The sequence below is a fragment of the Salvia miltiorrhiza genome, chromosome 1 (genome assembly GCF_028751815.1).
Source record: "Salvia miltiorrhiza cultivar Shanhuang (shh) chromosome 1, IMPLAD_Smil_shh, whole genome shotgun sequence".
Taxonomy (NCBI): domain Eukaryota; kingdom Viridiplantae; phylum Streptophyta; class Magnoliopsida; order Lamiales; family Lamiaceae; genus Salvia; species Salvia miltiorrhiza.
Window position 1 is genome coordinate 22,212,764 of NC_080387.1, and position 24,449 is coordinate 22,237,212.

General features: G+C 41.4%; 4 protein-coding genes across 4 annotated transcripts; 2 read left to right on the forward strand and 2 right to left on the reverse strand.

Moving 5' to 3' along the window:
* Nucleotides 1-3,031: 3,031 nt before the first annotated feature.
* LOC130998906 (uncharacterized) lies at nucleotides 3,032-6,886 on the reverse strand. The gene is made up of 3 exons (XM_057924370.1): nucleotides 6,875-6,886; nucleotides 3,328-3,926; nucleotides 3,032-3,253 (listed from the first exon to the last, which is right to left on the reverse strand). The coding sequence occupies exons 1-3, from the start codon at nucleotides 6,884-6,886 to the stop codon at nucleotides 3,178-3,180; spliced, it is 687 nt and encodes a 228-aa protein (XP_057780353.1). The 3' UTR covers nucleotides 3,032-3,177.
* Nucleotides 6,887-13,884: 6,998 nt separating this feature from the next.
* Nucleotides 13,885-18,775, reverse strand: LOC130998985 (uncharacterized). The gene is made up of 4 exons (XM_057924475.1): nucleotides 18,657-18,775; nucleotides 18,333-18,579; nucleotides 14,181-14,779; nucleotides 13,885-14,106 (listed from the first exon to the last, which is right to left on the reverse strand). The coding sequence occupies exons 1-4, from the start codon at nucleotides 18,773-18,775 to the stop codon at nucleotides 14,031-14,033; spliced, it is 1,041 nt and encodes a 346-aa protein (XP_057780458.1). The 3' UTR covers nucleotides 13,885-14,030.
* Nucleotides 18,776-21,357: 2,582 nt separating this feature from the next.
* LOC130999069 (uncharacterized) lies at nucleotides 21,358-22,059 on the forward strand. The gene is made up of 2 exons (XM_057924577.1): nucleotides 21,358-21,742; nucleotides 21,788-22,059. Exons 1-2 carry the CDS (start codon nucleotides 21,358-21,360, stop codon nucleotides 22,057-22,059), a joined length of 657 nt encoding a protein of 218 aa, XP_057780560.1.
* Nucleotides 22,060-22,514: 455 nt separating this feature from the next.
* Nucleotides 22,515-24,010, forward strand: LOC131007020 (uncharacterized). Its single transcript, XM_057934167.1, has one exon. It carries the CDS (start codon nucleotides 22,575-22,577, stop codon nucleotides 23,877-23,879), a length of 1,305 nt encoding a protein of 434 aa, XP_057790150.1. The 5' UTR covers nucleotides 22,515-22,574; the 3' UTR covers nucleotides 23,880-24,010.
* The last annotated feature ends 439 nt before the right edge of the window (nucleotides 24,011-24,449 follow it).

The window sequence follows — 24,449 nt, forward strand, 5'->3', positions numbered from 1 at the left end:
GCCGGGCGCGCAGCGCGCAGAGCGCGCAGGCGCGGCCCCGGGCGCGCACCGCCCCTGCCGGTGGCTTCCAGCCCTCGCCCAGCTCCTGCCATCCTCGCCTTCAGCGCACAGAACAGACCAGATCACAGCAGCGGCCGCGCGGTCGCCGATCTGGGCGCGCTGCGCACGGTGTGGACGCACCCGCGCGCGCGCTGCCCCTCGGCGCCCGCAGCCCCTCGCTCCCGGTCTTCCTCGCCTCGCCACGCCTTGCCCGACTAGCACCAGACACGGCGGCGCCCACCAGCGGCGCGGCAGCCTGATTCCGGTGCCGGGCTCCCGCTGGTCGCCCGGAAAGTTTGAATCGGCAAACAGCCTCATCCCCGTTCTTCGTGTTCTTCGTTTGTTCTCCAAAATTACAGATTACAACAGAAAAACGAATACAATTCGAAAATCTAATCTAACCACGGATTTTCTCGTGGTGGAAAAACAATTACAACGTCAAACCGACGTATTCCACGAATCAACGAATCACGAAGAACAACAGCAGTTAAAAACAACGCAAATTATTAATCGTACATAAATTAATAATAGAGCCAAGAAATTAATCCTGGGCTCTGATACCAATTGAAGGAATATTAAATTGAATTAACGTTCCGTTTGCCCGATGATCGTTTCTTGGTTATTATTAATTTACCATACAACGATTAAATCCTAACATGCTCCTATGAATTTAACAGCTGCACGTTGGAGTTCAGAAATACCTGAAGAATTCAGAAGAATTCGTCAATCTGTCGCTGAACAGGTCAGCCAACTTCAACGCTCCGGTTGACCCTTCAAACGACCTCCAATCGTATTTCATGCAGAAATACGACTTCTTCGTCTTCGAAAGAGCTTTCCGTGGCCGCCTGATTCGTCTGAATCGGACTTCTGTGGAGGAAGTTATGGCCGTTTTACGGAGACTGCCAGAACATGGTTTCCTGCGAAAAACTGACTCCAGCTCTGATCTTCTCGACTGTATCCCGCTCAGCTTTCACCGTTGGATGGACAACGATCTATGAAAGTCCCAAGAGAGAAATAAGCCCCACACGTTATTCTTCCCTGCGCCCCACAGCTCTCAAAACCCTAATATTTTATCAGTGTGTTTTCCTGAGAGCTGACAGCTGTATTTAATTAAAATTAAATACGTGTGGGCACAGAATTAGTGTAGGAGGCGTTTTTCTCTCCTTCTAGGGCTAGGAGACATTGGGCCAGTCCAGGGACCAGATACAAGGAATAAAGATGGGCCTCAAATAAATTAATTTATCTATGGTCAGCCCAGACCATAATTAATTTATAAATATCAGTTCATTCCACTAGAGAACCGATACTGACTTACCCCTTTATTGCCGGTGATGAGTCGGGGCTTGTATTTAGACTTAATAAATCTCCGTATTTAAAATATCCGACATCCATTAATTAATTAGAGCTCTGACAGCTTAAATTAATTAATCTCTTAATAATTCCTTAAGCAGTACCACTCAAACTTTATTATTGCGCCTGAACTTAATCAACCTGCAGGGTTTAGCGCAATAAACCTTATTGAGCTCCTTAAGGGGATGTCATTATCCTATACCGGATACGGGTACTAATACAGATAATCAAATATCATATATTAACCGCTATCACCCAAGATACAGAGTACTCGAGTTAGCATTTAACTCTCGCCCATAGTAAGTCAAAGTGATATACGAATTAACATATATATCTGAATACTTATTAGTATTAAGATTTATGAGTCACCGAGATCTTGATTCTTCACTTAAGTCAGATAGAAGAATACATCTCAACTGTTGGTCCTATCAATACGTAATGACGTACCAGTATAGACAAGTAGCCAAGACAAACTACTTCCATCTATACTGCAGCCTAAACCAATAACTTGTCCTAGAGTTATTTCGGCTGTGATCATATTATATCTCTTAAGGTTATTCCAATTATATGGTCTTCTGTGATCTACAACACACCATATAATCTACTTATATAGAGATAAAGAACATACATATGCAATCATGAACACAATCAGATAGGAGATTAGATAGTGAACTTTAGGAAACATTGTATACAAGCATAAAACGTTCTTGCTTTCAGTATACAAATCCAACATATAGTGCATCGGGGTCGGTCTCTACTCCAGCCGGGTATTAGTCGAGTTAGAACTCCAGTGGCTGCAACCAATTTTGTAATGACCCGACTTTTTATTAAGGATTATATACTTTTAATTACTGATTTAAGGATGTATTATGGTAATTAGAGTTCAGCATCCATTAATAAAATACGAACTTATATGAATTTGATAATTTATATATGTGATGATTTATTTTTTTTATTTTCAATAGATGATGCACTCAAAATATATTTTGAGTCCATTAATTTATTGTGGAGAATTTAACACTGAAGTGTTAAATATGAATCTTTTATCGATTGTTTACTTAAGCCCATGAGTAATTTAATTTATGTTAGAAGCAAGCTCAAATGGATTTTATGCTTCAATAAGAATTAGGCTTATATGTCTTAATGTATTTAAATGAGTTGGAACCATATAATTAATATATTAATCTCTTATATTTTTTTTTAATGATTAAAGTTGAATAATCCTAAGCATGCTGAATCCTAAGCATGCTGAAGAAATTCTTACTACGCATGCTGAAGGAAATTCTTCAGTCTTACATGCCAGCTGAAGAGTTCATACCTGTAAGTTGAAAAAAATTCCACAATCCTCATCCATCCAAACCACCCCATTTTTCTTTAAAACCACAGCCACTTTCACCATTCTCACACCACCATTTTCAACTACTGCAGCCCAATTTCACAGCCAATTTTAAGGTAATGCAACAAAGAAATTTCTGCATCTTTCCATTCTCTTCCCAAATTGATTCCTAATTTTTGTGATATACAATATCTGCAGAGACTATTATCCACCTACTCAAGGTATCATCACCCTCAGGGAACCACCAATTCATACCAATTCATACGGCTATTCTGATATTTCACAACATGATTACATATGCACATATGAACTGAAATTTATAGACTAGTTCAGTTTCAAGAAAAGAATTTCAGATTTCAATAAGCATTTACAGTATTTGATTTCTGCTCAAAATCCTATGCTATTTTGTGAACTAAATTGTGGCTTGAACCTACTGTGTGTGTGAGTCGAAATCAGAGGGAGGCGGCAGCCGCGGTGGCTCGTCGCCGGCGACGGAGCGGCGGCGGTGAACCTGCCGTTGTCTCCGATCTGCCAAAAAAGGGAAAGAGGAGTTTCAGTTTTTAATTTAAAATGAAATGAGAATAGGGAGATCCGGGGCTTACCTTTGTGAGACGGTGCTCGGCTCCTCACAGCGAATCCGACGACTCACGGCGACGGCGGCTCCGGGAGAGGCGGCTGCCGGGCTCTTGCTGCCAACAGCAGCGGCCGGCGGCGGCGCTCCTCCAGCGAGCTGCTGGCCGTCGATCGCGGGCCAGCCAGCGGCGACTCCGGGCAAGCCAACGGCGGCGGATCTGCCGCGAGGATGAGGGAGCAGGCGGCGGCCCGGCGATGGCGGCACACCGCGGTGGTGGTGGCTGCTGCGCCTGGGTCCAGCGGCCGAGAGAGCGAGAGAGATAGAGGTTGAGGCGAGAAGGAGGAGGCGATGAGTGAGGGAGGCGTCGGAGCCGGCGATTCTCGCCGAGGTTAGAGCAGGCGGCGGCGGCAGATCTTGGAGGGAGAAGAGGCTGCCGGAAACGTGATGGAAAGAGAGGGCAGATGGGAGGGGCGAGCGTGTGAGGATGAGAGAGAGATGATGAATAGTGTGTGAGTGTGTTGTGAGAAAGAGAAAGAGATGTGCAGCGTTTGTTTTTCTTATTTTAGAAGAGAGAATCAGTAGAATGAATAATGATATAGACAAAGGTTTGAAAGATATGGCCGACAACTTTAAAAAAAAAGGGGCTTTTGTTGATTAAATAAAAAAAAAAAGTGTGTTAGTGATTGATTTTGAAAGAAAAGGGAGCCGGGTTTGAGCCGGGTTTGGACCGAAAATTTTGGGCTTTCTTATTTGGGCCTATTTTAATTTAATTGTTTGGGCCTTATTCAAAGAAAAACATGATAGACTTAATTTATCTAATTAATTTGGGCTTATATCTATTTAAATTATTTGAGCTCTTAATTATTAATTTAAATTGAGCTTGATTAATTTAATTATATATTGACCTTTAAATTAATTATTTAAATGGAGTTCTTTATTTCAAGTATTTATAAATGGATTATAAAATGAAATATTTCGAGTTAAACTCTCATTTAAATTAATTCTTTTCAAAATGACTTATTAATATGGATTATTTGAAAATGATTAAATGATTTTAAAAATAAGAAAGCATGATCTATGATGATATAATTTATCTATGTAATATTATAGGATTTGTTTTTAAATGACGGAATATTTGACTTGATGTCATAAATAGAACGAGTTATGATTAATGCGCATGTTGATGTTCGAATAAATAGTTTCGAACCTAAATGATAGTTATGTGATAATGTTTTGAGTTTAAGGTTTTGACGAGATAAGATTAATTCTTTCCAGTCCACATTAATTATTACTTGGGCTCCTACGATTTAATTGATTAAGTCCAATGAAATTTATTTATTTAACCCAATAAGAGTTATTATTTTAGGCTTCTTTATTAATCCTAAATATTTTTAATTAGTGATTAATATTAAAATTTACTAATTTTTTTTTAAGGGTGATGATGGGCTCACTTATTGGGCTTCATGATTTTTATCTTGGGCCTCATTTGTTGGGCTCTAGAAATTAATTGATGTTGGGCCTAATATTATTAATGCACTGGGCTTCGAATTTATTCATTTGGGCTCGAATTAAATTCCTATCGGGCCATCATAATTATTCTATTAAGTTTAATTAGAGAAGATTTTAAGACTTACTAATTATTAATTAGTAAGTGAATTAGATTATTTTTAAAATGAGTAGATTATTAAAGATTAATAATCCGACCTCATAAGACGAGCTTTAATTCCTTAAATAGGATTAGCATCTCATAATTTAATTAAAGGAATATGAGTCATGCATAATCATTTCACGCATCCTCATTTATTGAGATTTTTCGAGAATTAGAATCTTATTTTATTTTCTCGGATTAAAGGTCAAGCACCAGAGTTAGAGCTAAACCGTGAGTCTGCTATTCAGGTAGGCTTTCAACGTATAAACTAAAATTATATATTAGAATTGTTAAGACTTTATGCTTATGAATTTAAATGATATTGTCAATGCCTAAATGCTTTATGTTTTATTATTAATTGCCTATCTGATGTTAATCGAATTCGGATTCTGGATGGGACCGCAAATCCCTTCGGAATTAGTGTACACCTTGTGATCGTGAGTCATCTAGCGGGTTGGCCGATCATAGTGTCCGTAGAGGGAGGCCTCCCTCTCGGCACGAGTTACTGATATGGTGATTAATGATATAAAATACCTGCGCGGGTTATTGATGAAAGAAATGATATTATGTTTGGTAAATACGAGTCTTTAAAGGAAAACTCTCGTATATTACTACTGTTGAAAGGCTTGACAATAAAATATTATGCATGTATGTAAATTTCGGCAAGTGTCCACTAAGTACTTTTGTACTTAGCCCTGCATGTATTTTTAAATGTGCAGGTTGAGCGGTGATCGAGGATGTAGTGTGCAAGCGGAGCTTTGTCAAACTAGGATGATTACCTCAGAGTAGAGTATATGTCTTCATACATATACTCAAATTGTTATTCCGCTGCGAACACTGATTATGTTAAGATATTATGTCAAACAATATGTATTATTGAATAATGTACTAAAACTATTGAGTACCCCGTTTTGGGATAATATTATGTACGGTCCCCTTATGGCCTTCATTGATATCTAGATATTTCGATTGCTTTCCTTATACAAGTCGAGTCATCAAGAAACCGAATATGCCCATTTCTTACTCCCGCTCCTAAATTCCCTCCCTTAGTCGCGGTTTCCCCGAATTTGCTATCCTTAGCAAGTGCGGTCGTGACAGAATGGTATCAGAGCATTTCTTTTGCTCTGAGTACTACTCATTCCTTCTAAGTTGAGTCTAGATTAAGTAAGTTAATACACTTTTGAACTAGTTGACAAAAGCTTGACACTACATCTCGTCACGCTCAACGGAGGTTATGGTAAGTACTTTCAAGTTTTAATTAAGTTAATTTCTTGAAATGTATGAAGCATGAATAAGTATGACTATGGTATGAATCACAAGAACTTAGAACTGTTAAGTCATATATGCTCACTCTCACGACGGAACATAGAAGAGAACTTAGGGAGATGCCTTAACTTTTTCTTCATGTTACGATGACATCGACAATGACGGTCGAAATAGAGAAAGAAGAATTACACGAAGGGTCGCATGATGAAACCACGAGCATGAAGATTGAGCAGCGTAACGAACGCCAATAGTACGTTGATGGCATGGGCATAACTTAAATATTCGAGTGTTTTTTCTACGATGAGATCTCGAATTAGCTTGGCCTTTTGAACTTATTTTGTTGAAACTTTTAGTGCTCGTTGCTAGATTTAAGAAAATATCATCATCACATAACAAGCCCTAAGTTCGGTAAACAACAACACTAGAACTATATGATAGTCGAATTGGTAATCTGTGATTAAGTATTAAGAACCTGTATGGCTTGTGTAAATGCTAGATTTAGATGATGAGGTGTTTTTGCACGTTATGGTTATTGAACCAAACTTGTTTTCCGATTTTAGATATTTAGAACCTTATCGCCTTAAGTTACTTGTCGTGTGCTACTTTTGACGATAGAATTTCCTTTGTTAGATGGCGAGAACTGTTTTCACCCGACGACGACCACTGCCCCCATGGGCTAATCCAGAGGAGGTCAAGCGGTCCTACCGCACCTATGCTCCATGTCACGGGGATAACCTCGGACAGTTCCTCGCAGGTTTTCACAAACACTGGGTCGAGGCGAGTGCACATGGAGTATCAGGTTATGACGGTATCCAGAGGTTGATCTTACTGTTACCTTCCGAGTGGCAGGGATGGGCTAGGCAGATCTCTGCCCACTACATCTTTCGCCGAGAAGATTACTACGACCTCATGGGAGACTTCCCTAGCTTTATTGCGGAACTTCAGATCTGTTTCACTTTGTGGGGCCGCGCCCCTCTAGGGCCCTACATCCTTCCGGGAGACTACGTACAGGTGGGGACGCCTTTGCCAGCGGAGACACCCGCTACTGCCCCTGAGCCTCCGATGGCCATGCCACGAGATTCTCCACCACGAGCCTCAGTTCTAGGGCGCCGTGGTAGGCACGATGACGAGGCAGGCCCTTCTCGTCCACGGGCTCGCAGGGATTTCCCATCGCCCCCTGACTCATCAGCCCGGGCTGCTACTCCTCCACCACCAATGATACCTACGGCAGAAGCAAGGCTTTCGACTGCCATGGCCAACGCTGACAGGGTCATGTCCAACCTGAGGGAGTTCATAGATAGGGGCAAAGCCCCTATGCAGGAGGATGATGGTACAGTACCGTATGGTACGATGAGGAGTACTCATCCCGAGCCCGTGCCACCTCCAGCTCCGATCAAGCCTCGTGCCACGGCCAGGATCAGCACCAGAGACGATCCGATCCGTGAGATTGTGGACGATATCTTCCGCTCAGCCCAGATCATGCAGGAGGCAGGCGAGGGCCAGGGAGAGACTCCGTTGCCCAGCTGGGAGCCGGGCGAGGATGAGGAGGAGGACCCCGAGGAGGATGAGGAGGAGGACCCCGAGGAGGATCCAGAAGAGGACCCCCTGGCGTCACCAAGGAACAGTCGTACCGCGACTCAGAGTTCACAAATTTGATAGTTTTAGCTTGTGGATGTACTCCGGAAACGATGATTCGTTCCAATGACTATGATTTTATTTATGTTGTTTCTAGCTAGCATTAGTACGGAAATGTTGGTCTCTAGGACATTCCGCGAATAAAAAAAAAAAAAAAACCCTTTTGTGATTACTTAACTAGTAAGCCGGTACATCATAGGGAGTACTGGATAGACTTTACTTACATTTTGGGTTGACAATGTAAAAAGCCCTCGATGAGACAATTTTCCATGAGATATAAATGACCCTAGCATGGGTTTTCTACGACGATCTCGTGTATGTTTTATGTTTCTCTACGAGTTTTATTCTTCACGAGTCTGTTAAGAATGTAGTAACTTTGAATAATGTGACTTGTGTATGCAACGGTTCCTGTTAATATCTTAGTTTTGGAGTTATGATAAGTTAAATTTGACAAACAGTTCTTTATTAATTGCCTTAGAGATCCCTGTATAAAACGTATTAAAAAAAGGTGTTTGTAATTTGCAGAATGCCGCCTAAACGAGGTCGCCCCCCTAGGAGAAACGTTAACAATGATGGAAATCGCGATGAAATACCTGAAGGGCGGCGAAACGATAGGGAACCTACCCCACCCCCTCCACCCCCTGCTAGAAGGACTGAAGAACTGTTTCTTCGACAGAATCCGCCCACATTCACTGGGACAGGCGACCCAGCCGAGGCCGAAGCTTGGATACGCGCCTTGGAGCGTATCTTCACTTTCCTACACTGCACAGAAGAGGAGCGACTCTCGTGTATGTCTTTCCAACTAGCCGGATCGGCTGACTTTTGGTGGGAAGCCCGCCGAAAGACTCTGACTCCCGAACAATGGGCAGCATACACTTGGGAAGACTTTAAGACGGGATTATATAATAAGTATATTCCCAAAAGCTACAGAAAGAAGAAGGAGGCTGAGTTCTATAGCCTGAAACAAGGGAAGAAGACGGTGACAGAGTATGACAGAGAGTTCTGCGATCTATCGCGTTATGCTCCACAACAGGTGGATACTGATGAGAAAATGGCGGAGAAATTTTGTGCCGGTCTGAGGCACGAGATTCGGATGACTCTAGCTAGTCATGGTGGACTCTCATACACTGAATCTTTGAACAGGGCACTGGACATCGAAGCTGCGATGCCAGTAGAAAGGTTGGCTCCATCACAGACCTCAGCGCCAGCCAACCCACCTGCACGCCCTCAGAACTTTAAAGGGAAGCGCAACTGGAACGACCATAGAGGAAATGAAAACCAGACTAACAAGAGACCATGGCAAGGAAATGCGCCGTTGGGACAATATCAGCAACAAGGACAAGGGAAGCAACAGGGTCCTGCCCCGGCTGGAGGCAGTCAAAGACAAAATGAAGTTCCCCTTTGTCCAAAATGCCACAAACCACATCGTGGTGTCTGTAAGGCTGGAACTGACAGTTGCTACACGTGTGGCCAGAAGGGCCACTACTCCTCACAATGCCCCAACAAACAGCAGGGCGCGGCAATCAGGGCCACTTATGCCCAGCCCCTGCAAGCAGTTCAAGGGCAACACCAGCCCCGCCAACAACAGCCATACCAGCAGCAATACCAATACCAGCCCCGCCAACAACAGCCATACCAGCAGCAATACCAACACAAGAACCAACAGCGCCAACAGCAACAGAGGCGGCAACAACCATTGCCGCAGCAGGCGAGAGCCTTTGCTCTCACCCAAAACCAGCCCGAGAAAAACCAAGGAAACCTGGCAGGTATGGGCAAGCTTAAAGGTTTTTCCATAATGATTCTGTTCGATACTGGTGCCTCGCATTCTTTTATATCTGCCCCTTGCGTAGATACCTTAGAAATCGAATCAGAACGAGCTAAGTGTGCCTTAAGAATCACTACACCCTCAGGAGAAAGATCTACCACCACACATGTTTGCTCGAACGTAGAATTTGAAATAGGAGAACTTAAGATGGTAGCGAACAATCTTAATATTCTGCTCATGTGGGACGTAGATATGATCTTAGGAATGGACTGGCTAGCTGAGAATCACGCCACCATCCTTTGTAGTGAACGAAAAATTTCTCTTCGACCACCTGGAAAGGAACCGACGGAATTTCACGGCATAGGTATGAAGAAAAGAGTACCAGTGATATCCGCATTACAAGCCAGAAAAGAGATGATGAAGGAAGGAAGCACAGCTTATCTCGTCTACCTAAACGGGGAAGCTAGTGAAGACAAGAAGGTGGAAGATGTGGCAATAGTACGAGACTTTCCAGAAGTTTTTCCTGAAATATTGCCAGGACTACCTCCAGACAGGCAACTAGATTTCACCATTGATCTAGAACCTGGATCTGCCCCAGTATCAAAGGCACCGTACAGGATGGCCCCAAAGGAACTACAAGAATTAAAGGTGCAACTACAGGAACTCTTGGACTTGGGTTTCATCAGACCCAGTGTCTCGCCTTGGGGAGCGCCTGTACTCTTTGTCAAGAAGAAAGATGGAACCATGAGAATGTGCATTGATTATCGAGAGTTGAACAAACTGACGCTTAAAAACAAATACCCTCTTCCAAGGATAGATGATTTGTTCGATCAACTCAAAGGAGCCAGTGTATTCTCAAAAATAGATTTAAGGTCTGGTTATCATCAACTGAAGATCAGACCAGAGGATATATCTAAGACCGCTTTCCGCACAAGATATGGTCACTATGAATTCATTGTCATGCCATTTGGTCTAACCAATGCACCGGCAGTATTCATGGACCTCATGAATCGAGTTTTCCATCCATACTTAGACAAATTTGTCTTAGTATTTATAGATGATATTCTCATCTATTCTAAGAATGACCAAGAGCATGAAAATCATTTAAGAATCATCCTGGAGACATTAAAGACGGAGAAGTTGTTCGCCAAATTCAGCAAGTGCGAATTTTGGTTGAAAGAAGTAATGTTTCTAGGGCACATCGTATCAGCAGATGGAATTAAGGTGGACCCCGCCAAGGTGCAAGCAGTGCGCGAGTGGAAATCACCAACCACACCTAATGAAATCCGAAGTTTCTTAGGTTTGGCAGGATACTACCGGAGATTCATCGAAGGATTCTCTAAAATAGCGAGACCAATGACGCAATTACTTCGCAAAGGAATCAAGTATAAGTGGAACGAAGAATGTGAAGTCAGCTTCCAAGAGCTGAAGAAGAAATTGACAACTGCACCAGTGCTAGCAGTTCCAGCAGCCGATAAAGAATACGTGATCTTCACAGACGCGTCCAAAAATGGGCTAGGTTGTGTGTTGATGCAAGAAGGAAAGGTTATTGCCTACGCCTCGCGACAACTAAGGCCACATGAGTTGAACTACCCCACTCATGATCTGGAACTGGCAGCAATTGTGCATGCTTTGAAAATTTGGAGACACCATCTATACGGAGTTAGATGCGAAATCTTCACTGATCACAAAAGCCTTAAGTATTTTTTCGAGCAGAAAGATTTGAATATGAGACAGAGGAGATGGCTCGAACTCGTAAAAGATTACGACTGCGGTATCAACTACCACCCGGGAAAAGCTAATGTAGTAGCTGATGCTTTAAGTCGTAAAACTCAATCCGAGTTAGGACTTCTTCTCACTCAAGAGGACACGCTTGTAAGGGATTTTGACAAATTGAAGATAGAAGTGGTTCAGCCACCGGCAACGACAAGAGCAATTATTGCAACTTTAGTAGCCGTCCCAGACCTCAGAGAAAGGATCGTCAGTGCCCAGAGAGCGGATGAGAGCTTGGAAAAAGTTCGTCTCAAGATCCGAACAGGCACGCCAGGAGGCTACCAAGAGGCAACGGATAACGCAGTTCTTTTTGAAGGAAGATTGTGTGTTCCCCATAACGAGGAACTCAGAAACGAGATCATGAGTGAAGCTCATGACACGCCCTATACCGCTCATCCCGGAAGTACCAAAATGTACCAAGATCTAAAACAGAAATTTTGGTGGGACGGGATGAAACGAGATATAGCCTCGTTTGTAGAGCGTTGTCTTGCATGCCAGCAAGTGAAAGCTTTACATCAACGACCATATGGGAAATTACAGCCATTGGAAATTCCAGAATGGAAGTGGGAGCACATAGCGATGGATTTCGTGACGGGTCTACCCAAGACAAATAGGGGCAACACATCTATTTGGGTAATAGTAGACCGTCTCACAAAAAGCGCTCATTTTATACCGATTCCAATTACCCATGGATCGGAGAAACTAGCCCAACTGTACATTCGTGAGATTGTACGGCTACATGGAATACCAATATCCATTACTTCAGATAGAGATTCAAAATTTACTTCTAGATTTTGGATCAGTTTACAGAAAGAGTTGGGAACGAGATTAAACTTTAGCACCGCCTTTCACCCTCAAACAGATGGACAATCAGAAAGGACAATTCAGACCCTTGAAGATATGTTGAGGACAGTGGTGCTAGACCGAGGAGGAAGTTGGGAATCAGTGCTGCCGTTAATCGAATTCGCCTACAACAATAGTTACCAGGCAACCATTGATATGGCACCTTATGAGGCGCTGTATGGAAGGAAGTGTAGATCACCACTTTACTGGGATGAGGTGGGTGAAAGAAAAATCCTTGGGCCAGATGCAGTAAGCGAGATGATCGAGACCATCCGCCAGATTAGAGCAAGAATTAAAGAGGCCCAGGACAGACAGAAGTCTTATGCTGATACCCGACGAACTGAACTACAATTTAAGATTGGAGACAAGGTTTTCCTTAAAATATCACCCTCGAAAGGGATCGTTAGATTCGGTGTTAAGGGTAAGTTGAGACCTCGTTTTGTAGGACCTTATGAGATCCTTGAAAGAATAGGTCCCGTAGCGTATAGGTTGGCACTGCCACCTAGCTTTGGAAACGTCCACAATGTGTTCCACGTGTCACAGCTGAGACGGTACGTGTTTGACCCCAAACACGTGATTCACCAAGATGAAATGATTCTAAACCCAGACTTGACGTACGAAGAAAAACCTGAAGCCATTTTGGACCGAAAGGTGCAAGAGTTGAGGAATAAATCGATCGCGTCAGTCAAAATACTGTGGAGACACCATGGACCGGAAGAAGCAACGTGGGAACTTGAGGACCAGATGAAAGAAAAATACCCAGAACTTTTCACATAGGTATGCAAATTTCGGGACGAAATTTCTTTTAAGGGGGATAGTATGTAATGACCAGACTTTTTATTAAGGATTATATACTTTTAATTACTGATTTAAGGATGTATTATGGTAATTAGAGTTCAGCATCCATTAATAAAATACGAACTTATATGAATTTGATAATTTATATATGTGATGATTTATTTTTTTTATTTTCAATAGATGATGCACTCAAAATATATTTTGAGTCCATTAATTTATTGTGGAGAATTTAACACTGAAGTGTTAAATATGAATCTTTTATCGATTGTTTACTTAAGCCCATGAGTAATTTAATTTATGTTAGAAGCAAGCTCAAATGGATTTTATGCTTCAATAAGAATTAGGCTTATATGTCTTAATGTATTTAAATGAGTTGGAACCATATAATTAATATATTAATCTCTTATATTTTTTTTTAATGATTAAAGTTGAATAATCCTAAGCATGCTGAATCCTAAGCATGCTGAAGAAATTCTTACTACGCATGCTGAAGGAAATTCTTCAGTCTTACATGCCAGCTGAAGAGTTCATACCTGTAAGTTGAAAAAAATTCCACAATCCTCATCCATCCAAACCACCCCATTTTTCTTTAAAACCACAGCCACTTTCACCATTCTCACACCACCATTTTCAACTACTGCAGCCCAATTTCACAGCCAATTTTAAGGTAATGCAACAAAGAAATTTCTGCATCTTTCCATTCTCTTCCCAAATTGATTCCTAATTTTTGTGATATACAATATCTGCAGAGACTATTATCCACCTACTCAAGGTATCATCACCCTCAGGGAACCACCAATTCATACCAATTCATACGGCTATTCTGATATTTCACAACATGATTACATATGCACATATGAACTGAAATTTATAGACTAGTTCAGTTTCAAGAAAAGAATTTCAGATTTCAATAAGCATTTACAGTATTTGATTTCTGCTCAAAATCCTATGCTATTTTGTGAACTAAATTGTGGCTTGAACCTACTGTGTGTGTGAGTCGAAATCAGAGGGAGGCGGCAGCCGCGGTGGCTCGTCGCCGGCGACGGAGCGGCGGCGGTGAACCTGCCGTTGTCTCCGATCTGCCAAAAAAGGGAAAGAGGAGTTTCAGTTTTTAATTTAAAATGAAATGAGAATAGGGAGATCCGGGGCTTACCTTTGTGAGACGGTGCTCGGCTCCTCACAGCGAATCCGACGACTCACGGCGACGGCGGCTCCGGGAGAGGCGGCTGCCGGGCTCTTGCTGCCAACAGCAGCGGCCGGCGGCGGCGCTCCTCCAGCGAGCTGCTGGCCGTCGATCGCGGGCCAGCCAGCGGCGACTCCGGGCAAGCCAACGGCGGCGGATCTGCCGCGAGGATGAGGGAGCAGGCGGCGGCCCGGCGATGGCGGCACACCGCGGTGGTGGTGGCTGCTGCGCCTGGGTCCAGCGGCCGAGAGAGCGAGAGAGATAGAGGTTGAGGCGAGAAGGAGGAGGCGATGAGTGAGGGAGGCGTCGGAGCCGGCGATTCTCGCCGAGGTTAGAGCAGGCGGCGGCGGCAGATCTTGGAGGGAGAAGAGGCTGCCGGAAACGTGATGGAAAGAGAGGGCAGATGGGAGGGGCGAGCGTGTGAGGATGAGAGAGAGATGATGAATAGTGTGTGAGTGTGTTGTGAGAAAGAGAAAGAGATGTGCAGCGTTTGTTTTTCTTATTTTAGAAGAGAGAATCAGTAGAATGAATAATGATATAGACAAAGGTTTGAAAGATATGGCCGACAACTTTAAAAAAAAAGGGGCTTTTGTTGATTAAATAAAAAAAAAAGTGTGTTAGTGATTGATTTTGAAAGAAAAGGGAGCCGGGTTTGAGCCGGGTTTGAGCCGGGTTTGGACCGAAAATTTTGGGCTTTCTTATTTGGGCCTATTTTAATTTAATTGTTTGGGCCTTATTCAAAGAAAAACATGATAGACTTAATTTATCTAATTAATTTGGGCTTATATCTATTTAAATTATTTGAGCTCTTAATTATTAATTTAAATTGAGCTTGATTAATTTAATTATATATTGACCTTTAAATTAATTATTTAAATGGAGTTCTTTATTTCAAGTATTTATAAATGGATTATAAAATGAAATATTTCGAGTTAAACTCTCATTTAAATTAATTCTTTTCAAAATGACTTATTAATATGGATTATTTGAAAATGATTAAATGATTTTAAAAATAAGAAAGCATGATCTATGATGATATAATTTATCTATGTAATATTATAGGATTTGTTTTTAAATGACGGAATATTTGACTTGATGTCATAAATAGAACGAGTTATGATTAATGCGCATGTTGATGTTCGAATAAATAGTTTCGAACCTAAATGATAGTTATGTGATAATGTTTTGAGTTTAAGGTTTTGACGAGATAAGATTAATTCTTTCCAGTCCACATTAATTATTACTTGGGCTCCTACGATTTAATTGATTAAGTCCAATGAAATTTATTTATTTAACCCAATAAGAGTTATTATTTTAGGCTTCTTTATTAATCCTAAATATTTTTAATTAGTGATTAATATTAAAATTTACTAATTTTTTTTTAAGGGTGATGATGGGCTCACTTATTGGGCTTCATGATTTTTATCTTGGGCCTCATTTGTTGGGCTCTAGAAATTAATTGATGTTGGGCCTAATATTATTAATGCACTGGGCTTCGAATTTATTCATTTGGGCTCGAATTAAATTCCTATCGGGCCATCATAATTATTCTATTAAGTTTAATTAGAGAAGATTTTAAGACTTACTAATTATTAATTAGTAAGTGAATTAGATTATTTTTAAAATGAGTAGATTATTAAAGATTAATAATCCGACCTCATAAGACGAGCTTTAATTCCTTAAATAGGATTAGCATCTCATAATTTAATTAAAGGAATATGAGTCATGCATAATCATTTCACGCATCCTCATTTATTGAGATTTTTCGAGAATTAGAATCTTATTTTATTTTCTCGGATTAAAGGTCAAGCACCAGAGTTAGAGCTAAACCGTGAGTCTGCTATTCAGGTAGGCTTTCTACGTATAAACTAAAATTATATATTAGAATTGTTAAGACTTTATGCTTATGAATTTAAATGATATTGTCAATGCCTAAATGCTTTATGTTTTATTATTAATTGCCTATCTGATGTTAATCGAATTCGGATTCTGGATGGGACCGCAAATCCCTTCGGAATTAGTGTACACCTTGTGATCGTGAGTCATCTAGCGGGTTGGCCGATCATAGTGTCCGTAGAGGGAGGCCTCCCTCTCGGCACGAGTTACTGATATGGTGATTAATGATATAAAATACCTGCGCGGGTTATTGATGAAAGAAATGATATTATGTTTGGTAAATACGAGTCTTTAAAGGAAAACTCTCGTATATTACTACTGTTGAAAGGCTTGACAATAAAATATTATGCATGTATGTAAATTTCGGCAAGTGTCCACTAAGTACTTTTGTACTTAGCCCTGCATGTATTTTTAAATGTGCAGGTTGAGCGGTGATCGAGGATGTAGTGTGCAAGCGGAGCTTTGTCAAACTAGGATGATTACCTCAGAGTAGAGTATATGTCTTCATACATATACTCAAATTGTTATTCCGCTGCGAACACTGATTATGTTAAGATATTATGTCAAACAATATGTATTATTGAATAATGTACTAAAACTATTGAGTACCCCGTTTTGGGATAATATTATGTACGGTCCCCTTATGGCCTTCATTGATATCTAGATATTTCGATTGCTTTCCTTATACAAGTCGAGTCATCAAGAAACCGAATATGCCCATTTCTTACTCCCGCTCCTAAATTCCCTCCCTTAGTCGCGGTTTCCCCGAATTTGCTATCCTTAGCAAGTGCGGTCGTGACAAATTTATATGTAAGTTTAATGTGACTTTGATTTATTTTGAGGCTTCCAATATATTGTTACACTCATCATCTCAATTATTCCTGTTCAGGATACCCTATACAGAGAGTATGGTAAGCTGCATCCAGAGGATCCCCAGGGGAATGATCCACCAGAGCGAGATGCATACACACATTGGAATGTGCCCTACAATCTCATATCAATGTTCCAGGGCACTGATGCAGATCATACGTGGCATTGGTTGGAGGCTAATGAGGTAAGCTTAGTAATTCTTAAGGGCAATGCGACATTACTATCAATGGGGTTTAGTTTCTAAGTTTTTTTCGAATCATCACTATCAATGCAGATTCTTACTATTTGCAATGTCAACCAAAGTCATTGGTGCACTGTGGTCATTTCTATCGAACGATGGGAGGTTCGAGTGTATGATTCTCTGTCACATGTTGAAGGGAACGTCGACGAGCTTCAATGAAGTGCATAACTCGTTTGATGCCTAGATTGTTGCATACTGTGGGGTATTGGGATAACAATCCCAACAGGTTTGTCCATGCTGCTGATTCAGAGATGGCGTATGTGATGATGCCGGTCAACCAGCAATTTGTGCAACAGGACGTCATTAGTTGTGGTGTGTATGCATGTGCTTACTTAGATCGGCTGGTATGTGGAAAACCGAAACGGGAACGGATGAGAACCAATAGGGATGTAGAAAAATATCGCTACATTATAACTGTTAGGATATGGGAATTGTGTACCCCAATTCCCTCTGTGGCTCGTTTAATTGTCATTGATTTGATTATCATTTTGTTTAAATGAATTTGATTTGATTGGGGTCTGAATTTGTTGTTGGTATTTGTTGAACTTGCTTTAAAATTCGAAAAACAGGGGTTTTGGGGGTAAACAAGGGCTGAATGAGCTCTGTACACGGTTAGGCCCTAACCGTGTACAGTTTCTCGCAACCGTGCACGGAAGAACTCGAAACCGTGCACGGTGACACGGTTCAACATTTGGCCGTGTGCGGTACACGGTTCCGAGTTCTTCCGTGCACGATTGCGTGCACGATTTCGAGAAACCTTACACGATTAGGGCCTAACCGTGTACATAGCCCTTGTTCACCCCAAAAATACATGTTTTTCGAATTTTAAAGCAAGTTCAACAAATACCAACAACAAATTCAGACCCCAAACAACAAGTAAACATCCAACAACATTTTGAAGATCAAAGATTCAAAATCACTCATGACCCAACATTTTGAGGACATGCATTCCTAGTGTGTGTTCCACTCCTACAAATGCTGCATTTCTTCTTTCGCCGCCTTCGTGCATCGGGTGGTTGCTCGACACCCTCCACCGGCACGTTCAAGTCCAATGCAAGTACTTGCGCTGTGTATCTCCGGGCATTGTGACCTCTACCCTTGCAACGTGAGCATACTTGAGGTCGAGAATTAGGAAGACCCGAATTAGGAGGACCCTCAACTGCTGAACGAGCCCTACTCAACTTCGGTCGTCCCGCATGGACCGTGATATCCGGGGGTTTCACAACATAGGCTGATATCTCATCGGGCACATTCCAATACGTAGGATGTGGAACGGGAACAATACGCTCCATATATGTGGCCAACAGCACAGATTGTTTGAAATATCTTCCAACAAAATCTGTGACTTGCAGTCCTGCACGCCTAATAAAATGCAAAGATAAAAACATAAATTTACAAAAAATTAATACAATATGCAAAATTTGTAATAAATGAGGTACCTAATAGCGGCACAAGCATGACGACACGGAATGTCATCCAAGTCGAACTGAGCACAACTACAAGTCCGATTCTCGAGATCGACAATGTAGAATGCATGATCATCCTCAACACTAAACATGTGCGTCGTCGTCCCTCGAACAGCCAATTGCCGACCCGCTTCGATAGGAATGTGCCGCTTCTTTGAAGACTGCAGCTACATGGTGCCCATAATGCGCGAGATTCTTCTGCAGATGGTAATAGCACAACCCGTGAGGGACGTTCGGGTAGACACACTCCACAGCTTTCTGATGCTCATGTGCTGATCAAACACAATCAAGAGATCATCCGGCTGACCAAAGCAAGTCCGCAGTCGGTGGAAGAACCAAGTCCAAGACTCGTCGTTCTCGATAGGACCAAGCCCAACTGCGAGAGAAAATATTGCTTCGTTCTCATCCTTTGTAACAGCGACGAACAAAATACCGCCGTTCCTTTCCTTCAGATGGGTCCTATCTACGACGATGACCGGCCTCAAGTAACCCTTCTCAAAGGCAGCCACGCTCTGTCCAAGTGCAACAAACATATGATGGAACTTGCCATCATCCTTCATCTCAAGGTCGTATAATGTGCCGGGATTACTCATTCTCAGCATATACAAATACGATGGGAGCATCTGATACGAGTTCCCAAAATCACCATACGTCATCTCAATCGCGATGTTTCTTGCACGGAGAGCGAAGCTGTAATTGATCTCAATACCGAATAAGCGCTGCATCTCTGACATCATCTCCTTCGGCTTCAAAACGACCTCCTCGCCTACCAATTTCCGTGCAAAATATGTTCCAACAACCCTCGCCGGAATCTGTCTCGGGGCAGTCAAATCCGTGTGCCAGGTATGATCCATCACCACCTTGATCACTCTCCAGATCGATGCACTCTGAACGGCTCGCAGCGTGAACGGACAATCGTTGCCATGCTTGCAAATAAACCACAAACGGGTCGTACTGGAACGATCCACGGCGTACTCCACATGATTTTCCATATGGTACAGGCCAACAATGATCGCCAAATCATCTTTCGACCGGAATAGAGCCCCCACTGATATTATCCCGCTCTCCAATGCGTTAGAATCCTCCCAACCTAATGCTGGCGCATCGTCAAAATCGAGGACTGGAATCCCCCAGTCACGTGCCTCAAGCTGCTGAACTCCAACACGAGGCTCGACATCGGGCTGATCATCCGATGTGAAATTCTGAGGCCCTATCTGTCTCCACGCTTCCTGTTCAGTCGATACTGAATCCAATATCTCTCTGCGTCGTATCGCCTCTTCTTCCTCATCCGAAGACTCGGACTCGTCTTCCTCCTCCTGCGACGATGAATCGTCCCTACTTCTTCCAACGTCCGTCTCGATAGGAAACATAGTAGAACGTTGTCCCTCATAATATACCTGCTCCTGATTCTGAGGAACCGGAGCCGCAGATTGCTTGCCCTTCTCGATCACGTAAACAACAGGATATTTCTTCTGCTCGGAAATCAGCCGGTTCAAATCTGAATCGGCCTTCAAAGCCACTTTTATTTTTCGCCCTTCGTCCGTGGTCGATATGTAGAAAAGCATATAAGTGGATCGTCCATCCTCGTTTAATTGATCGTGCACCTCTTGCATCAACTTCGCATGACAAAGCTCTTCCTCAGACACGTACACGACAACCTCATCGCCGCCTTCATACTCGGATAATTTCCACTGACCACTGTGTCGTATAACGATTGCTTGAAACGACATCTGCTTCAAAACGACAAAAATACAACATTTAAATACACAAACAGGAAACCGTGTACCCCAATACATGAACTGAATATACAATCATGCTAAAAATAACATCAAAATCATATTCAACCCAACCGTGTACAGCAAAATCGACCTCCGTGTACAACCGTGTACGGGAAAACCCTAACCGTGTACGGCAGAACACTAAGGGTTCAAAAATAAGGTAATTTACGTACAGAGTGTTTTTTGAGGCCGTTTTTTGGTCCAAAACATGTAATAAGTCATATATATAACATAATTATCGAAATAAACAACAAAAAATCACTAAAAATCAAACCGTGTACAACCGTGTACAGTCGAAATTGAAAAAAAAAATTATTTCACATACCGTATGTAATATAAGCCTTCAGATGAATTTTTTTGAAATTATGAGCAACCGTGTACGAGCCGTGTATGTGTATTGAGAGGATTTTCTTCTTCTTTCTTGTTCAAATGTCTGATGAATGAACATTTGGTTGGTATCCTTCATTAACTACCCACCAGCAACCGTGTACGGAGCATTTAATTTCGTGAATTTAAGGTTGTTTCCTTAACAAGTCGTGTATGACTTTGAGTTGGTATAAATGCACCCAACAACCATAAGATATTGTTTTAATACACACATAAAATCACGCCATAAACGTGAATAGAGATAGAGAATCAGATTTTGGTTATTTTTAAATCAGATTTTAACGCCATAAGATATGGTTTTAATAGTTGGTATTAATTTTAACGTGAATAGAGATAGAGAATCAGATTTTGGTTTTATTTGGTTATTTTAAATCAAAAATAAGTAATATGTCACTATCATTCACTTTATTGACTTGTACTTATGTACTTTAGGTCAAATGTGCTACAAAACTTATTTTTTTATGAGCCTTGATACTTAACTTATTTATTTTATCAAAAATGCTACTACTATGTATTGTCACAATATAAATCTCTCTGTTAAGCCTTCATCCGACGACGACGAAGAGAATACCAACATGCGCCGGGTGTTTTATTCAGATACGGAGTGTGAAGTTCTTGCGCAATGTTACATCGATATTAGCATCGATTCAGTTGTTGGAAACGAGCAAAAGATGGACAAAATGTGGAAACGCATTGCGAAAGCCTACAATGAAAATCGCCCTGCCAACACTCCACACAGTAAGTTTAAACAGCTGAAGGCTCATTTCTACAAGATGCAGAAACAGGTGAAATGGTTTTCTGAATGTTACAATAGGATTGCAAGCATCTGGAAAAGCGGTGCAAATGATGCTGATATTATGAAGATGGCACAAACAGAATACAAGCAGCATCACGGTACAAAAGGTTTTAAATATGTTGGAGTTTGGTAACTGTTGAAAGAAGTTCCCAAGTTTGCCGAGGTGCAAGGAAATGTTCAAGCATCCAAGAGAACCAAAAATACAGAAGGAGACGCCTACACATCATCTTCTACAGCTGAAGAAACTCCCACGAGTAGCCCAATGGGGCATAAAGCGGCAAAGAGAAAGGAGAAGGGGAAGGGGAAGGGGAAAAAAGATGACCTCAATGCACTGCGTGAAGTTGCAAAAGAGCATGAAACCAATGCAGCAAAATACATACGTATAATGGAAGAAAATACGCTTATAAAAAAATGAACAACTTCTAAAAAATGAGGAACAACGTCTGAAGGAGGAGAGGCAACGTCTAAAAGAGTATGAACTCGTAATGAAGGACACATCAGGGATGACAGAAATGCAGCTTTACTTGCACAAAAAACAATGCGAGAAGATACTGAAAAAATGGGAAGATGATAATTAGTTGTGTTATCTTGTATCTACTAGGATTTGTTTTTAATTCTGTAACTGTGTTGTGTGTAACCGTTAAATTTATCTTTCAATAAAATGTACTTGTTTCAATACTAGTTGATTTCTCGAAGGCTCATATTAATTTCCAAAGTAACCGTTGCCTTCTCGAAGGGTCATATTAATTTAGAAAGTAACTGTTGCCTTCTCCAACGGTCATATTAATTTAGAAAGTAACAGTTGCCTTCTCCAACGGTTACCTCTTAGTTATTATAAATAAATGTACCATATACTTCATTCTCATCATCTACGAAGAACAATTCTCTCATATCCAATATATATCTTCATAACATCAAAACAAACGACTTATGTCTTCATCTTCTTCTGAATATGATGTTGAAGAAACAGCTGCAGATGCAGCTGAAGCCTTTATGGAAGAGTACATGCGCCAATACATGGAGGATGATAGTATCCATCAACATGTGCTTCGAGCAATAGCGTCAAACACACCTCACACGAGAAGATATGTGCAAAGAGATCGGGAAGGAGCACACGAGCGACTCATGCGGGATTATTTTGATGATAATCCAACATGGGGTCCCAATGTATTTCGGCGGCGTTTTCTGATGCGAAAAGAGTTATTCACTCGCATAGTGAATGCTTTGGAAGCCCACAACACATGGTTTCAACAAAGACCCGATGCCACAGGGAAGAAAGGTTTCACGCCACTACAAAAATGCACGAATGCGGTTAGACAGTTGGCATATGGTGGCCCAGCTGATCACTACGATGAGTACCTGCGGGTTTCTGAAACAACAGGGTACGAGTGCTTGCGCCACTTCTGCCGAGGTGTTATTGAGGTTTTCGGTGGACAGTACTTGAGGCGGCCAACCGTTGATGACTATCAGCGCTTGATGGAGATGCACGAGCAGAGGCATGGCTTTCCTGGAACGCTCGGGAGTCTTGATTGTATGCACTGGACATGGAAAAATTGCCCAGTAGCATGGAAAGGCCAATTCACCCGTGGCGATCATGGAGTCCCAACAATTATGCTTGAGGCGGTTGCATCTCAAGATTTGTGGATCTGGCATGCTTTTTTTGGAGTTGCAGGGTCCAACAATGATATAAATGTGCTTAATCAGTCTACACTATTCAACGACGTTCTACAAGGGCAAGCGCCTTCCATCCCATTCACAGTAAATGGCACGCAATATGCCCATGGATACTACTTAACAGACGGTATATATCCTGAGTGGGAAACTTTTGTCAAGAGCTTCCAACATCCTCAAGATCCAAAAAGAAGGAAGTTCAAGGAAATGCAAGAAGCTGCGAGGAAGGATGTAGAACGTGCATTTGGGGTTCTCCAAGCTCGTTGGGCAATGATTAGAGGTCCGAGTCGCCTCTGGTATAAAGAAAACATCACTGACATTATGTATGCTTGCATTATTTTACATAATATGATAATTGAAGATGAAGGGGAAATGGCAAGCCAATGGGTTGAAGACGAACCAAGCACGTCGAGCAACAATATTGCAGGGGAAATAAATCGTGGTTCGGTAGGAGGATTCAACGAGTACCTCAGAAGGGGTGCTAGAGTACGTGACAAAACAATACATCACCAACTTCGATCCGATCTGGTTGAGCACGTGTGGGCGCGATTCGGCGATGATTAGTGTCATAATTAATTTTTTTTGAGTTTGTCATCATTTGGTATTTAAATTAAGATGTTGTGTGTATTTGTGTTTTTAATTTTAGTTGTGTTGTAAGCAATTAATTTTCAATAGAATGTGCGTTTGAATTTTAATTTTTGTTAGCATAATTATATTAATTTTAAAATTCTATGTTATCATTCAAATAAAATAATTTATTCGTATAATTATATTAATTTCAAAATTAAATTATATTATTTAAATAAATTAATTTAATCAGATAATCATATTAATTTTATTAAAATAAAATATAATACAAAATTAAATACACAAATATATATATATATATATATATATATATATATATATATATATAGGGGGCCGCTCCAATGAGACCCCCTAATTTTAGTGAGATCTAGGGCACGATCTGGTGTGTTTATTTTATCAATCCTATGGCTGATATTGTTTCTGGAGGGTGATTTTTTTTCGCAGGGTTCGAATCCTGGAGGGAGCAGAATATTTTAAATTTTGTTATTCATCAGTATATACTGCATTGTTCATCAGTATATATGGCCCTGTTCATCAGTATATATG

Bases quoted from the DNA above. Each gene is read 5' to 3' on its own strand.
- LOC130998906 (XM_057924370.1), bottom strand. The intron at 3,254-3,327 runs GTAAGCCCCGGA...CTTTTTTGGCAG, and splicing joins CCGAGCACCGTCTCACAAAG to ATCGGAGACAACGGCAGGTT.
- LOC130998985 (XM_057924475.1), bottom strand. From the start codon at position 18,775: ATGTTTAGTGTTGAGGATGATCATGCATTCTACATTGTCGATCTCGAG. The intron at 18,580-18,656 runs GTACCTCATTTA...GCATTTTATTAG, and splicing joins CATGCTTGTGCCGCTATTAG to GCGTGCAGGACTGCAAGTCA. The intron at 14,107-14,180 runs GTAAGCCCCGGA...CTTTTTTGGCAG, and splicing joins CCGAGCACCGTCTCACAAAG to ATCGGAGACAACGGCAGGTT.
- LOC130999069 (XM_057924577.1), top strand. From the start codon at position 21,358: ATGTATTGTCACAATATAAATCTCTCTGTTAAGCCTTCATCCGACGAC. The intron at 21,743-21,787 runs GTACAAAAGGTT...AACTGTTGAAAG, and splicing joins AGAATACAAGCAGCATCACG to AAGTTCCCAAGTTTGCCGAG.
- LOC131007020 (XM_057934167.1), top strand. From the start codon at position 22,575: ATGTCTTCATCTTCTTCTGAATATGATGTTGAAGAAACAGCTGCAGAT.